At 24.6% G+C, this 15,585-nt stretch overlaps 1 protein-coding gene and 1 long non-coding RNA gene across 6 annotated transcripts in view; both read left to right on the top strand.

Annotated features, from left to right (window-relative positions):
- LOC135931032 (putative uncharacterized protein DDB_G0287457) overlaps window positions 1-2,910 on the top strand; it is a 70,168-nt gene extending 67,258 nt beyond the window's left edge. For 2 of the 5 annotated variants that reach the window (XM_065467890.1, XM_065467891.1), the window contains one exon: window positions 2,534-2,905. Coding sequence is in view for 2 of the 5 variants with exons in the window: in XM_065467894.1 (XP_065323966.1) it covers window positions 2,534-2,598 (65 nt within the window). In the remaining 3 variants the exon portion in view is untranslated. Of the gene's footprint in view, window positions 1-2,533 lie in introns of all 5 variants that reach the window. The other 3 variants (XM_065467892.1, XM_065467894.1, XM_065467893.1) reach the window with 3 other exon arrangements.
- Window positions 2,911-9,552: 6,642 nt separating this feature from the next.
- On the top strand, window positions 9,553-10,253 carry LOC135931033 (uncharacterized). The gene is made up of 3 exons (XR_010572911.1): window positions 9,553-9,809; window positions 9,846-9,956; window positions 10,094-10,253. It is a non-coding gene; the product is annotated as an uncharacterized LOC135931033 (long non-coding RNA).
- The last annotated feature ends 5,332 nt before the right edge of the window (window positions 10,254-15,585 follow it).

Below are 15,585 nucleotides of genomic sequence, written 5' to 3' on the forward strand. Positions count from 1 at the left end.
TAGGCCATCAAATTTATTGCAACATAATTCAACCACATACATGCATAAAATGTAAAATATTAGTTGATTCCAAAGAGAGACATGGTCTTAATTGTATATAGTCAAGGCAGACATGCAAGACACGCAGCAATTAATTCAGTTATTAGTCGTTCTGTTACCAGGGCCCGAATATCAAACATCCTGGAGCCTGCTAATTTATCATTAGATGATGGCCTTAAACCAGATGGCTTTCCAGCATGCTTAGAATACCTATCTTCTTAATTCCAAACAATTTCGTCGTTAATCTTTGAGTCATTTATAATTTATGTAAAAAATACATAGAAAACCAAATATAAATTATATTAAGCTCAAATGTTCATGGCATATTATCTGGAATTCATGGGGTAAGTATTTCAAACATTATGAAATACATTTCCAATAAAATCAAATATTTAAATTCAAAAAAACGCGCTCTTAAAATGATATAAAGTTAAAAAATAACACATTGTCGAAAAAAATACATTGCTGCTAAAATGTATATATAAATTTCTTTAATTTTTAATTTGAATTGTAAATAAAATAAAAGATCTAAATGATTTTTATGATATCATCATGGTGAAAATATAATTTTAATTAATATTATTATTTTTTACATACAAATTTTTTAATTAACAGATATAATATTAATATCTCCTACGACTTTGATTATTTTTATTCCTAATCACTTTATTATTATATAAAATAGGATGTGGCTTTGAATCATCAATTTTTTAAAAATTATCTAGGTTTCCAAATTAAAAATAAAAATTAAGTGGACCCATGCAGATAAAAAAGATTTTTAAACCCAAAGGCTAAGTCAGGAATTAGGATCCCTTAATTATTTGTAAATATTAATTAAACTATAAATATTTTATTTCATAAAATAAATATGATAAACAAATTAATTAAAAATTTAATAATTTTAGACCAATAACATTTTTTTATTATTTTATAAAACTTAATTTCCTTTTTTTTATTTTTTGTTTTCATGAATTATATGGGGTTATTTTTTTTCCTCTCATTTTGTAATTTATTAATTTATATCTATTTATTTTTCCAAAAAATTTAGAAAATTTTACATAAATTTTAAATTTATATTTTTATATTATAAAATATATATTCATATTCTGCTGTAAATTAAATCGCTATTTTTGTAATATAAAAAATATACAAATTAAATTTTTTAAAAATTCTCCCTCTTGCGGAAATTTTCTTGTTACTTTATTTTCTTATTATATATTATTATTATGAAAATTGTTTTATATATATAATTAATTTTTTGCATTTATATATGAATTTAAACAATAGTTAATTATTTTTATATTGTATCTTTTTGAAAATTTTATGTCTTGCAATTTATATTTATATGCGACATAAATTAAATATAAAATAATTTCCTTAGTATATGAAATATTTAACCTTAAAATCATATAAACATAGATTTATAAAGGTTGTTCTTTGCAAATGGCGATTATTTTAAAGACGGTTTTTTAAAATCGTTGAGCAGTCTATATTAATAAAAGTCTATGAATATAAGTGAGCTTGTAAATTAAAATATTTTATCACCCTTTTTTTTACTGTAACTGCAGCTTACAGTCTACTCCAAAACTACAACCTGCCTACAAAAAGGTTTATTTGATCTTATTGGTAAAGCAATTAAGGAGCCCTATTTGAAAATAGATCTCACAAGAATATGCCTCAATTTTAAATATTTTTAAAAAATTGTCTTTATCTAAATCCACATGTGTGCATCCAGGAGGCAGTAATGAGTTTATCATTTGAATTAATCTACTCATCGTAAGACGTATTGGAACAAGAATTTGAACATAGTAAACAGTTTAGCAATTTGTTTGAGTTTTTGATAGACTAGCATTTCTTCTAAGAATGTAGTAGAAAAAGGACAAAACTGCAAGTCGCGTAGAAAAGTAATGACTCTCCTAAAAAATTTATGGACGAATACACCCATCAGAACTATTTTAGCATACCATAAGAGAATAGATACACTCAACAATTATCTTAATAATTTATATATTTAAATTTAATTATAAAGATTAAATTATATTGTTCAACTTCGATTTTTTTTATAATATTTTAAATATAAATTTTTATTTTTAGAGTCAATAAAATAAATTATAATAAAATCATTTGATCCAAAAAATAATTTTTCATATAATTTGTTATGCAATCTCCATTAAATCAGTTAATTACTATCGTTATTTCTAAAAATAAATATATTAGGTCAACATCTTGTCGAAATATATGAACACCGAAAATACATGCTTAATTAAAAATAAGAAATTAATTATTGTGTTCGGAGGATTTTTATTATATTTTACTTCTAATTTTTTTTTCCGCAGCTTCTTTTTCCTTTCGATTTTTTAGGTAGGGATATTTTTCACGGGTTAATATGTCAAGTTTTTTTTTCTGGGATATTTCGATATACTATTAGGCAATTCTTATACAGCCTTCACAATATATTACAAATAAGATTTATTTTTTTTGCACATTTTGATAGATGAACCTCTAGCATGGCTGAAGCAAGTGAAAAGATTCTACAACCACTTAGACCTAAATATATGATTGCAACAGAGTTAAAATTGATCAAGGCAAATTATATTTACTTGTTATAAATATATATATATAAATGTCCTCAGGGGGTGAATCGTGAAAGAATTAAATTGATTATTGTTAATTTTTTTTTAAATATTAGATATCATCAAAAAAAATTCCTTATAACTTTATGAGAAATCCAAAAATTAACATTGTTTATAAAACTGTTTGTAATATTATTTTATTTGAAAAGGGTAATTTACTTGAAAAATAAAATTTTGTAACATTTTACCTAGATAGTGTCTTTCTCGCACTTTTGCTATATTATATTGTTTTTTAAATCAAAATGCATCTTTCAAATGTTGACATAAGAATAAATATATATTAGTTATTTTATTATTATTATATATTATTAAACCCACAAATTATTATTGCATATTTGTTAAAATATTATACATCACAAAAAATATCTATATTGTTAAAATTATAAATTTATACTATATACCAAACAATGTTATAAAATTTATATGAACATTAATAATAAATTTATTGCATTTCAAATTTCTCCGGGAAATTTAAATTTAAAAAATTGGGAAATTTAGATTGATACTGTTTTTGTTAACTAGTATCTCCTATTCAAATGGAATGATTTAATATTATATCATCATGAGACAGTCATTTCTATTCAACTCTTATATTAACCTTATTTAATTTAACATGGCTTCTATAAAATACTTTGTTTTAGTATTTTATATTTCTCTTTATCTTTTATAATCACATTATTAAATCTTACTTGCATTACTACTAAATAACCAGAGAGGTGCATATATAAACCACACTATGTATAATTAGTTGGAGAAAACATCATCTGTTCCTTATTTATATTAAATTTAAAATAGTCATATGTAATATATTTGTGATTATTTATTATTTAGTGCGATAAAAATCCCATGAGTTTAGAAAAATGCTAGCTAACTTACCCTATTGATCTGGATTGAATTCAATGTCGGTTGAGCATCATAATATATAAGTAAAATAAATTTATTTGGCAAGCCATATGTTGTTGACTCTACCAAGGGAGTCCAACCCCAATAGAAGAAAATATTCATAATAATAAATAGTTAAACTTAGGTGAATAAAATGATACTGATATTATTAAGTCTTATAAGAAATGGTAAAACAAAAAAATATCCCAGATTAAAAATTTCTATATATTATTAAACCTTTAAAAAGTAAACTAGATCGTTTTATGATATAAATGGATAAAATAGGTTCTTAGAAATTCTAAAAAAGATAATATATAAATATATGAGTGTCATTGTCAAACAAAAATAATTTCTAGACAAAATATATGTTAAATAAATTTTAGTAATTATTAACTTAACTTATTAAGTACCAAAGCTGAACCAATATGAAAATAATTAGAATATAAAATATAGAATCAATTAATTATATGGATAATACTATTAGTCAAATATTCGTAGGTTCAGAAATACACTAATGATTAAAAGGGAAAGGCAATCAGAATAAGGGCAATGGGCAATGCCCTATGCCAACATACGGACTATCTTAATTGAAGAGTCCATCGACAATTTCACAATTTTTTAAATAATGGATTTGGAATTATTTCTCTCATCTAATTAAATTTTCCTAAGAGGAAATTTTATGAAGAAAAATATTATATAAATTATTAATTTATTTATAACAATTTATTTATCTAATATTATTATTGAATAATTCATATTTTAAAATTCATGTTATTCAACTAATATTATTATTAGTCTCAAGAGTCTTCATAGAACTAATCTTATCATAATATAGATTAAACACCCCATTTGGTGCCTAAGACCCATTCTTGGTTAAGGTACAACCTGACATTCAAAATATACTGATTTTATTAATAGACAATGCCGAACAAATTATTTATATTTAATTTGCAAAAATATCTTATAAATATCCTAATTAAAACAGTGGGGTCACTAGGGGGGAGGAGGCGCGCAGGGGCTTGAGCACCCTGAAAAATTTGAATAGCCCCCTGAAGTAAAAAATTTTTTTTAATGGCTCCTTAATATCCTTTTGAACTAAAAAAATATTTTTTTAATTGCCCCCTGAATGATTTCTTTTATAAATCCATTAAGTAATATATAGATTTAATTTTATTATTTCGAAATTAATAAAACTGTTTAAATTTTTATTTAATGAATACTATTTTAATTATTAGATTAGATTAATACATATAAATTATATGTTCACTATGTTAGTTTGCAATCAAATTCTGTATTAAAAATATAATATCAATAACTCATTAAATATTAATTTAGCTTTAACAGTTGAAGTTTAATTGACTTTTATTATCTAAATTATTATATAACCTTAATTAAATAAAAGCAATCATATATTGTTTGAAAATTAACAAATTTAATATTGTAATTAGCCGAGTTCAAAATGACTAATCAACTATATTTATTTTTAAATTTTATTATTACACCTATTTCTAAAAATATTTACAATGTCCAAATAAGTATAAGAGATTTCTTTAATTCTCTACTATATACAGTTGTTTATAAAATATTAAATAATATGTCACTTTATAGAAGTATTTGACAGTTATATGATATATTACAGTTAATATTATAATAAATTTTACTAATAAATGGTTTTGTTGATAATAAATATAATCAATTTGCATTCAATTATTTAACGCCATCTATTTAGTTATAAATAATTTTAAAAATTAAACATTTTATAATTCATCCTGCAATAGATGTAATAAATTTGATATCTTTTCTTCTCTTTTTTTACGTGTTTTTAGGAAAGCTATTTTTACTTTTTCAAAAAACAGTTTTGAGTTAAATTTTTAATACAAGTATATTTTTGATAACTATTATTTTAAGATATAATATACCAAGGTGGTGGGTTTATGATGCTTACTACCAAGTGAATGCATGGAAATATTCTAAATACCAACCTAATTTGCTAAATACCGACCAAAATTTATTAAAATGTAATAAGATCCCTATTATTTAATATATTAATACGGAATCACGTGGTCGAGTCCGGCCTCCTATATATTATCCCCCCAAGGATGGAACCACCAAGTTAGAATAAGAAAAAAAACATGATCATTCCTGGGATTCGAACCCGGGAGCATGGGATAAGTAAACCAAGCTCTTGCCTACTAGGCCATAGAGGCTTTCCAAAAATCACGATTTTTCAAATATATATTATAAATATATTCGGTAGTGCCTATCCAAATGAAAAATGAACAAAATTCAAATTTGATAGATGGTACCTTAAGGTACCAAGCATCATTAACCAAGGTGGTGCTACAATATATAAAATCTTAATTGTTTTATCATATCATTCTGGTTCTTATTTTATAGTTACAAAATGTTTCATCTATAATATGGCATAATTGCTGTGTAAATAACTTAAGGCTTCATATTATTTGCATAATTTCTTCTAAAGATTTTTAGTGTTTTAATTTTTAATGTATTTAACATAATAAATTCTGATATGAGTTAACATCGTGAGTGTCATAGCTATGACTGCAAATCAATGATATATATAACTATAGATTGACGATTCATTCATTCAATGCATTATAAAAGTGTCCACACATTGTAATCAGCTGTAGCGCCATTTTGTAGTTTGGTTATCCATTATTTGTCAGCAAGAAATATTAATATATAGAAAACAAGTCTACTACGATAATTTAGTTTTAAAGGTTTCGATTTATGATATAATATTTTATAGTATCTTTTATTCTTAAATTTTCATAAGACTTTTTTTATGAATGTGGACTAGGTGATTATATTTAAAAAATGAATCTAAGACTAACCCACCTTTTAATTTTTTAAAATATAGTTTAACTTAATTCTGCACGGATTTATAAATCTTATGTTAATGCATTTTAGGATACATGCAAAACAGATCTTTTAATATCACTATCATTTATTATTTTATTTAGATAATGGGAGTGTGCTGTGTTCATAATTGTAATAAAACAAATAAAATGGAATCTAATACACATATTTCTATCATAAGTATATATATTATTTTTTATATGCAACATATTTATTACATAAAGCATTAATAAGCTACAAATATTGAAAAAAAATCCTTATTTAGTAAAAATATAAAGTTTTCTCATTTTTACTGCTAGGACAAATAATGCTTCTTCCTCTTGAGTTGATAAGATTTCTATTTTGAACTTTGCCTAAATATTTTTCTGGATAAAATATTAAGTTAGCCATTTTTAAAATACATATTTACTATGATACAGTTTCATTTTTAAATATTTGTAAGAAATGTAAACCATATATATATTAATAGAGGCTCTGCCAATCAACAAATTTTCACTGATTCAATACTATATTACTAATAACTGATCTGATATTAATATTGATTGTTATATACTATCTATCTTTGTATCAATGTCATAAATATATCTTATATTTTACTCATTATTATTCACCTATTTTTAAATATAGATTTCCATTAAAATCCAAAGAATTATTGGAAAAATGGTTACATGCTATAAATAGAAAAAATTTTATGCCTAATAAATATAGTATTATTTGTGGAAGGCATTTTAAAAATACTTGTTTCATTCAAACTATATCTGGAAAGATTTTATTGAAGGAAGATTCTATTCCATCGATATTTAGTATATCTAAGCCACTTCATGATGTATGTTAACAATATCATTACATAGTTAAAACAATATTTTAAAATATATACTTTTTAGATAACGAATGTTTATTCAAATATACAAACACCATTAAAAAGTGATATATTATATGAAAAAGATCCAATTATACATATAACAAATGATCATAATTATTCCGCGACATATGAAACATTAAAAAGAAAAATTATTTACCAAGAGACTATAATTAAACGCTTAAAAAAAAGAGCACATGCTTATTATAGGAGCTCAAAAAGAGGAAAAAATAAAATAATCAATTTACAAACAATAATCACTTCACTAAAAGATGAAAATTTGTTATCAGATGATGTCGAAAATATTATAGACAGGCACTTTACAGGGACATCTGCTATATTCCTTAAAACACATATACACAGTGGAGGCATCTCAAACCCACAAAAAAAAATATATACAAGTGAATTCCGTCAATTTGCATTGACTATGCATTTTTATTCACCTAAGGCTTACAGATATCTCAAATCACACTTTTGTATGCCTTCGGAATCCACATTAAGGGCATGGAGTAGCAAGATTGAAATCATGCCAGGTTTATTATAATAATTTAAAAAAAAATAAATTAAATTAAATAAAGGTTTCCTTTCTATTTCATTTACCCAAATTAAAAGCTACCAAAAAAAATCAGAAAAGCAGTTATATTGTGTACTTAGCCTTGATGAAATGCATATTAAAACACAAATAGATTATGACCCCCACAAAGCAGAATATCATGGTTATGTTGATTTAGGTGATGGGACAAAATCAACAAAGGAAGATAAATCTTGTCCAGAAGCAACAAAGGCACTGTTTCTTATGGCTACATGTCTTAATAGCAGCTGGAAAATGCCAATAGCCTATTTTCTAGTTTCACAAATGAATTCAGATATCCTAGCTAATTTAGTGAGAGTTGCATTGTTCAATATAAATGAAACAGGAGTTATCTGTAAGGCCATAGTATGTGATGGTTGTGCTGTTAATAAAAAAATGAGCAAACTGCTTGGTGTTAGTATGGATCCTGATAATATCATTCCATATATTGAGCTGGAATTTTATGAATCAGAAAAAATATACATGTTACTAGATGTTTGTCATATGCTCAAATTACTTAGAAATCTATTAGCGGAGGAGGAAATTTTAATAAATGAATCAAATGGAGAGGTAGCTAGCTAAATTTGGTTAAATATTTATTTTGTATTTATAGTTAATAGATTGGAAGCATATACAAAATTTACACAAATTGCAGGAGTGCGAAGGTTTACGTGCTGCAAATAAATTGTGCAAAGCACATATTGCTTTCCAAAAACAAAAAATGAAAGTTTGATAATAAATATATAATTATTAAATATTTTTTAAGGTAAAACTTGCTGTTCAAGTTTTTAGTGCATCTGTTGCAAATAGCCTTCTTTTTGCCCAGCATCAGGAGATTCCTGGATTTGAAAATTATGATGGTACAATTAATTTTATATTGATGATAGATCAGTAAAATAAAAATTATGATATAAATTTATGAATAACTTATAGAATGTTTGATTATCTTAATACAAGAAATTGTCTTGGTAAAGGATATAAAGCCCCTTTATATAATAATACAATTGCAGATTATGAAAATCATTTTGACAAGTGCATTAAAACTTTAAAATCACTCAAGTTAACAAATGGAACTTATGTCTATAAGTCTAATAAGAAAACATGTGTAGAAGGGTTAATTCTTTCTATGAAAAGCATCCTGGAAATGGGGAAGGAATTATTAACTGGGGAAACCCCAAAAATGAAGTATTATATTTAATTTATAACAAGAGTTATTCATAAAGCTATAATATAACAATTTTTTAAGGTTCTTTTTAACATATAAAACCTCTCAAGACCACCTAGAATTATATTTTTGTAGTATTCGTAGCAGAGGTGGATTTAATGATAATCCATCAGCATATCAGGTTCGATCTGCTGTTCGCATTTCCTTAATGGCAAAATTGGATGCTACAATTACAGGAAATTGCATTTCCTTAGATAATACTCAATTAATATGTTCAAATTTTCAAAATAATCATGACGATGATTTTAATTCTATCAAAACTATTTCAAATCCAATAATACCCCAGGCATTATCTTATTATTTTAGCCAAACAAATCCTCATATCCCAAAATTATCATTATATTTAGATAATGTAACAACTTATATTTCGGGATATATAGTACAACAACTTATTAAAGAAAAAAAGGTACGATGTGATGTTTGCATTAATGCAATGGTCAGTGATTCATATATTGATAATAATATGCTCATAAATTTTAAAAATAATGGGGGGTTAGTGATTCCTTCATCTAGTATGTCTATATTATGCCGAATTTGTGAAAGTTCATTTAGAACTTATCAAAATGATATTAAACGTAAAAATATTATTAAAAAAATGGAAGTGTTGGTTTTTTCCACAATAATTGGTACAAATATTTTTATTGATCTTACTGAACATATTAATGAACATGAGATTGGTTACAGCCATTTTCAAATTCTTGTAAAATTAATTGTTCAAAGGTAATCATTTATTAGTTTTATACTATTTTTTTAAAGATATTTAAATATTAGATTTTTTCATTTTGCTGACTTGAGAAACCAGGAATTGAGAACTGGTATGAGGCAAAATCTTACAAAAGCAATACAATTTAATAATCAATAAGTCATGTAAATTAATATTTATATCTTCTTTTATTTTTTAAAAATTATATTGTATAAAGAACAGGCCTTATATAAGACATATTATAAAAATTATGATATTATATATAATCTATGCTAATGTAAATATATTTTATTTTTTATAGGTGATGATAGAATCAAAAAGGATGAATGTTTATAATCAAAGATAATATGAATGTGAATCATCACATTGTTAAAAATACATTTTGTTTATTAAAGTGTACTCTATATTTTTATATATTTATTGTATAAACCTTATTTAAATGATTTATATAATAATTTAAACTCATGCAAAAAATGTTATTATTACACTATGTTTTTATTGAAAAAAAAATAAAAGATGTTTTCATTTGTCATTTATAATTAAGATGAAATAATTAAAACAAAAAAAATTATAAATGATTATTACAATAAAAATTAAGTAAGATGAGCTCTCAACCCATCTTTTAAGATAGTTTAACTTATTTCATCTAGAACACATAATCCAAAATAATTTTTAATTGACAGGATATTTTTTTATAAAATCTTATTTTCTTAACATAATTAATTAATCCTCATCTACTTTTAGAGTATTGTAGATTTTATTTAATTATATCTATACAGATCTCTTTTTTTGTATAAATTTTGATTATTATTTTAAGGTATAAATTACTTACCTAAAATTAAAAGTACCAGCAACTACAATAATAATAAGTACATCATTTTTATTTATTAATAAGATATGAATCATAAAATATTATTATATTTAATAATAAGGATTCCATAAATGAACAATAAGTGGATAATAAGATTTTTAATGAAACATCAAGTGAATTTGATAAAATTATAAAAACTAATTTTATTAAAAAAATTAACAAATATATATAAAAATATAAATGATTTTGATATTTGCAATTAATATGTATAAAATAAATTAGATATTCTAATAAATGATTGGGGGTTAAATAATTGAGGAATGTTTAAAAATAAATTTATTTTTATAATAATATTAATCAAATAGATAAATTAACTTAAAACTATGATTGAAAGATGTATTTTCTTGACTGAGTCAAAGGAATCTGTGTGATAAGTTTTTTTGGCAATTATATATAGGCAGTGGACCTTATTTGGTTGAATATTTGAGGGTGTATTAGATATAAGTATGGAATATTTTGTATGGGTATAATTTTGGTGATTTTTGTTTCAGTGATGTTGTAGCAATCTATGTTTCTGAATAATTTCTGGGTGAAAGTAATTTAATGATATTATGTACTACTATTGGATTAAATGTTGAGTTTTTTTATTTTAGAGAATACCCATGTAATTTAATTGAAGATCAGTTGAGGTTAGGATTCATTTGATTATTTTACATAATTACATTAAAAATTATTAGTAAAATTGTTAAATTTTTAAAAATTATTATCATTATTGAGGCATTTGATCAACGTACAAGCTACAAAATGGCGCTACAGCTGATTTCAATAGGTGGACGTTTTTTTATGCATGATCGTCAATCTATAGTTATATATATCATTGCTGCAAATTAACCAGAATCTATTATTTGTGTGGCTATGTACGTTAAGGTTATTTCTACAGCTGCTGAGAGCATATGATTGCATATTTTAGATAAGCAATAATGGTCAACTGTTTAATCGTTTATATCATTAAAAATGGAAGATAATGATAATCTTAGGGAAATTTAATATCTCACAAAAATTTTCTCATTACTTGTCTAGCTTCCAACATGTCATCTAAGTGGAAGCTCTAACCAAAATATAGTTTTATGATTTGGTTAGGCCTATGAATATTTCCTTATCCTTATTAGTCCATTCTATAAATAATTGTCTAAAATAGGAGTTATATTAGTTCCATGACCTTTTGTCAATGTAAGTTGCTAATAATTATATTATATTATGTGGTTTTTCCTTTACCAATTGAGGCATATGTATGAATTAATTAAACTTTTTTATCACTTGTAATTCTTTAGACGCAAATTTTTTTGATATGAGCAATCGAAAATATTTTATACTGTAATAAATAGATTTTGTATTAAAAAATATTATTTTTAGAAATGTCTTATATTGTTTAGTTATTTATATGAGAGTTTATTTTATATACATTATATAATAAATGACAAAATATGAAATTCAGAATAATTGTTCAGAGTTAGCAAATTTAAAAAAATATAATATATTAATATAAAACCCGGCCGAAGGCCGGGCAAAAGTGGACGCAAATTTAGGAATATGGGGGCGAAGCCTCATAGAAATTTTTTTAGTTGAGTCCCCTTAGATTGTAAAGGCTAGCGACGCCCCTGAATTGAAATATACGTGAGATTTGAATAGATGGATAATGAGCTTCATAAATATTTTGTGCTCCACGTTTCTTTTTTACAATCCTTTATCTATTATAACTAGTAGAAAGCCAGTCAAAAATGAGGGAGAATGAGATTTTTATTCATTTTTTACGATAGATGTCATGCCAGGTTCAAGCTCACAATATTAGGAAGCATCTAAGATTTTATAATTTTAAAAAAGTTTATCAAGCCCAGCTCAACCCTTAATAATTTGTAAAAGATATTCGCAAGTCACGTGCAAGCTAATATTAATTTTGAGGTTCCAAGCCTAGTCCTACCCATAATAATTTTGAAAATTTTTTCCCGCCTTGGAGATAGTTAAATTTTACATGAACGGGAAATATCTGATTTACCAATTAGTCAAATATGGAAAAAAAAACATTAAAATTCCGATATTAAGGGAAACTGGGAAGGCCTGGGAAACCACTTATTAGAGAATCATGACAAATAAAATAAAAATAACCGACTCTTATACTTTTTTGTAATATGATCAATTAAAATTATATCTAAAAAAATGTTGTTTATTATATAAGGTTATTGTTGTTTTTTCAGATAAATTTAATGTATGTCTTGCATTTCTGAAATTATTTGTCAAAGAATTTGATAAGGGATATTTATTTTTTTATGTTAAGTAAAAAAAAATGCTGTCTATTTAAATTACAAAAATGCCATTAAACACTAATGAAACTTATATGCAAATTATTTATATATTTTTTAAGATATTTTTTTTTATTAACATGTTAATTTAGGATAATTTTTTTAAAAAATAATGAGGAATATTTATTATGTATTTGATAAAATTAAGAGCAAATCCTTATTGACATTTTAATTTTTGATGGAAAAAGTGACAAAATAAATCTTGGCGGTTGTCTGGAGAGGAAATAATTAATGTATAATTTTATATCATTTAGGGTTGTAGATGAAAGTAATGACGGATTACCAAAGCAGTGTACAAAACACAATACGTACTGATAAAGATGATATGCCTATGAACGCAAACGATATTTATGTCAATGTCAGCATTGGTATCCCCCTCTAAAATAGAATCATGAACGACAATGTTAACTAAACCATAAAACGGTCGTAAGTATTGTTATAAAGGCCACGACAGAACTACTGCATATTTTTCCATTAATAAAGTTGATGAAATTGGGCGTACTGTACATTCAAGTTTGAACACGCAAAACGATATTTCTGTCAATGCAGCATTGGTATCCCCTTCTAAAATAGAATCATGAACGACAATGTTAACTCAATCATAAAACGGTCGTAAGTATTGTTTTAAAGGCCACGACAGAATTACTGCATATTTTTCCATTAATAAAGTTGATAAAATTGGCCGTACTGTACATTCAAGTTTGAACATTCCTCTAAATATTCATGAAAGTTTCTCAGAGAATCGGATAAAGTAATATTTTTAACTCCTAGTGAAGTGAATGATAGTACAGAATTAAATGTTTATATTTGTTAAAAAATAGGCGGAGGCATAGTGATTGTGGTAGTGGTGATAGAAATATCATTTGGAGAACTGGGTGAAAATAAAATAAACATAGATATAAAACATAAGATAAAAAAAACAAAATAAACCTCTAGATGATTTCATTTCAAGCGTAGTTCTTTATTATTTTGTCTACCAGTAACTCTAGAACGGGTAAGGCGTTTGTTTAATCGTCATTATTTTCTTTGCTTATTTTTATAATAGATTCATCATGTTTTGTAGCAATGTGAGGGATTAGGGTTAGCCTAGACAAATAAAGAAATCAGGCAAAAATATAAATAAACTATTGTTGAAATTAAACAAACATTAAAATAATGTAAAACCGGTAGATGGGTCAATATTAGATGCATATTTCTAGTAGTTGGAGGGCTATCATCAAAAAAAAATTTTGGGGGACTTATCAAGCCTATTATGATATTCTAAAAGTTAAAAAATAACATGATGAATGTAATGTTATTAAGATTAAGGTTAATTAATTGTAAGGTAATTAAAAAATAGGATTAAAAAAGAGGGGAAAAAAGAAGGTATAAATTATTATATTATAAAAATAATAAAAATTAAATTAAAGGAATTGATAAGGTTTGGCTATCATCAGAAAAATTTTTTGGGGGACTTATCAAGCCTTTTATGATATTCTAAAAGTTAAAAAATAATATGATGAATGTAATGTTATTAAGATTAAGGTTAATTAATTGTAAGGTAATTAAAAAATAAGATTAAAAAAAGGGGGGGGGGAAAGAAGGTATAAATTATTATATTATAAAAATAATAAAAATTAAATTAAAGGAATTGATAAGATTTTGAGAAATAGTGGTTAATAGATAAGATAGAAAGAAAAGAATGAGATAATAAAATTTAGTGATAAATAAATTCATTAAGGGAGGTAAAAAAAATAAAGAGATATTTTTAGGATTGGAGATTATAAATAGGTTAGGGTAAGAATATTTAAATATTTGAATATACTTGCTTATCTTCTTAATTATTGGTTATGAACAGAGTTGTTAAACGTTACTTTTAAAAGTAGCGCGCTACCGCTATCGCTATTTGTTAAAAAAAGTAGCGCGTTACCGCTATCGCTATTTGTCAAAAAAGTAGCTCGCTATTAGCTACTATTTTCTAAAAGTAGCTTTAGCTACTTTTTATAAAAAAAATTTACAAACAAATTTTTTATTTTTTGCTTATAATGTTATTGTATAGTAAATATATAAAAATCAACATTTATAAATATTAAAATATAGTTAGTTATGATTATAAAAAAATTTATGTAATAAAAATAAATATTTATGGTAATTTGTTGCATTTTAATAATAAAATCTTTTCAATATTATCATCCACAAGTCTATGCGACGATCAGAAAGTATAAGTTTTGCCTTTTTAAATAATCTCTCGACACCAGCACTTGAGGGTAAGGGCGTATTTAATCTTATATACATATTTTTAATATAAGTTAGATTATTAATAATTTTATTTGCAAGTACATCGTATGTCTGGCATCTTATTATCATTTTGAGGGCTAATGCCACAGATCTTCTTTTTAAAGTTCTAGGGTGTAGCCAATGGCCTGTGATTCCCAAATAAGCTCAAAAATATTTAATCAGATCAATTTATAAATATAAATAAGTTTTTACCTTCTGTTATGTGTTCAACTATCTCCCGTGGTACATATATATGATATCTCTGATAACTCTACTATTAGAGCATCTTTCATCATTTTAAAGTTATCTGCTATTTTATTCATTAGTATCTGGCGGCATAAAATTGTTGTACCAGGGGATAGAGTTTTA

The sequence above is a fragment of the Gordionus sp. m RMFG-2023 genome, chromosome 1 (assembly GCF_954871325.1).
Source record: "Gordionus sp. m RMFG-2023 chromosome 1, tfGorSpeb1-WG-v2, whole genome shotgun sequence".
NCBI lineage: Eukaryota > Metazoa > Nematomorpha > Gordioida > Chordodea > Parachordodidae > Gordionus > Gordionus sp. m RMFG-2023.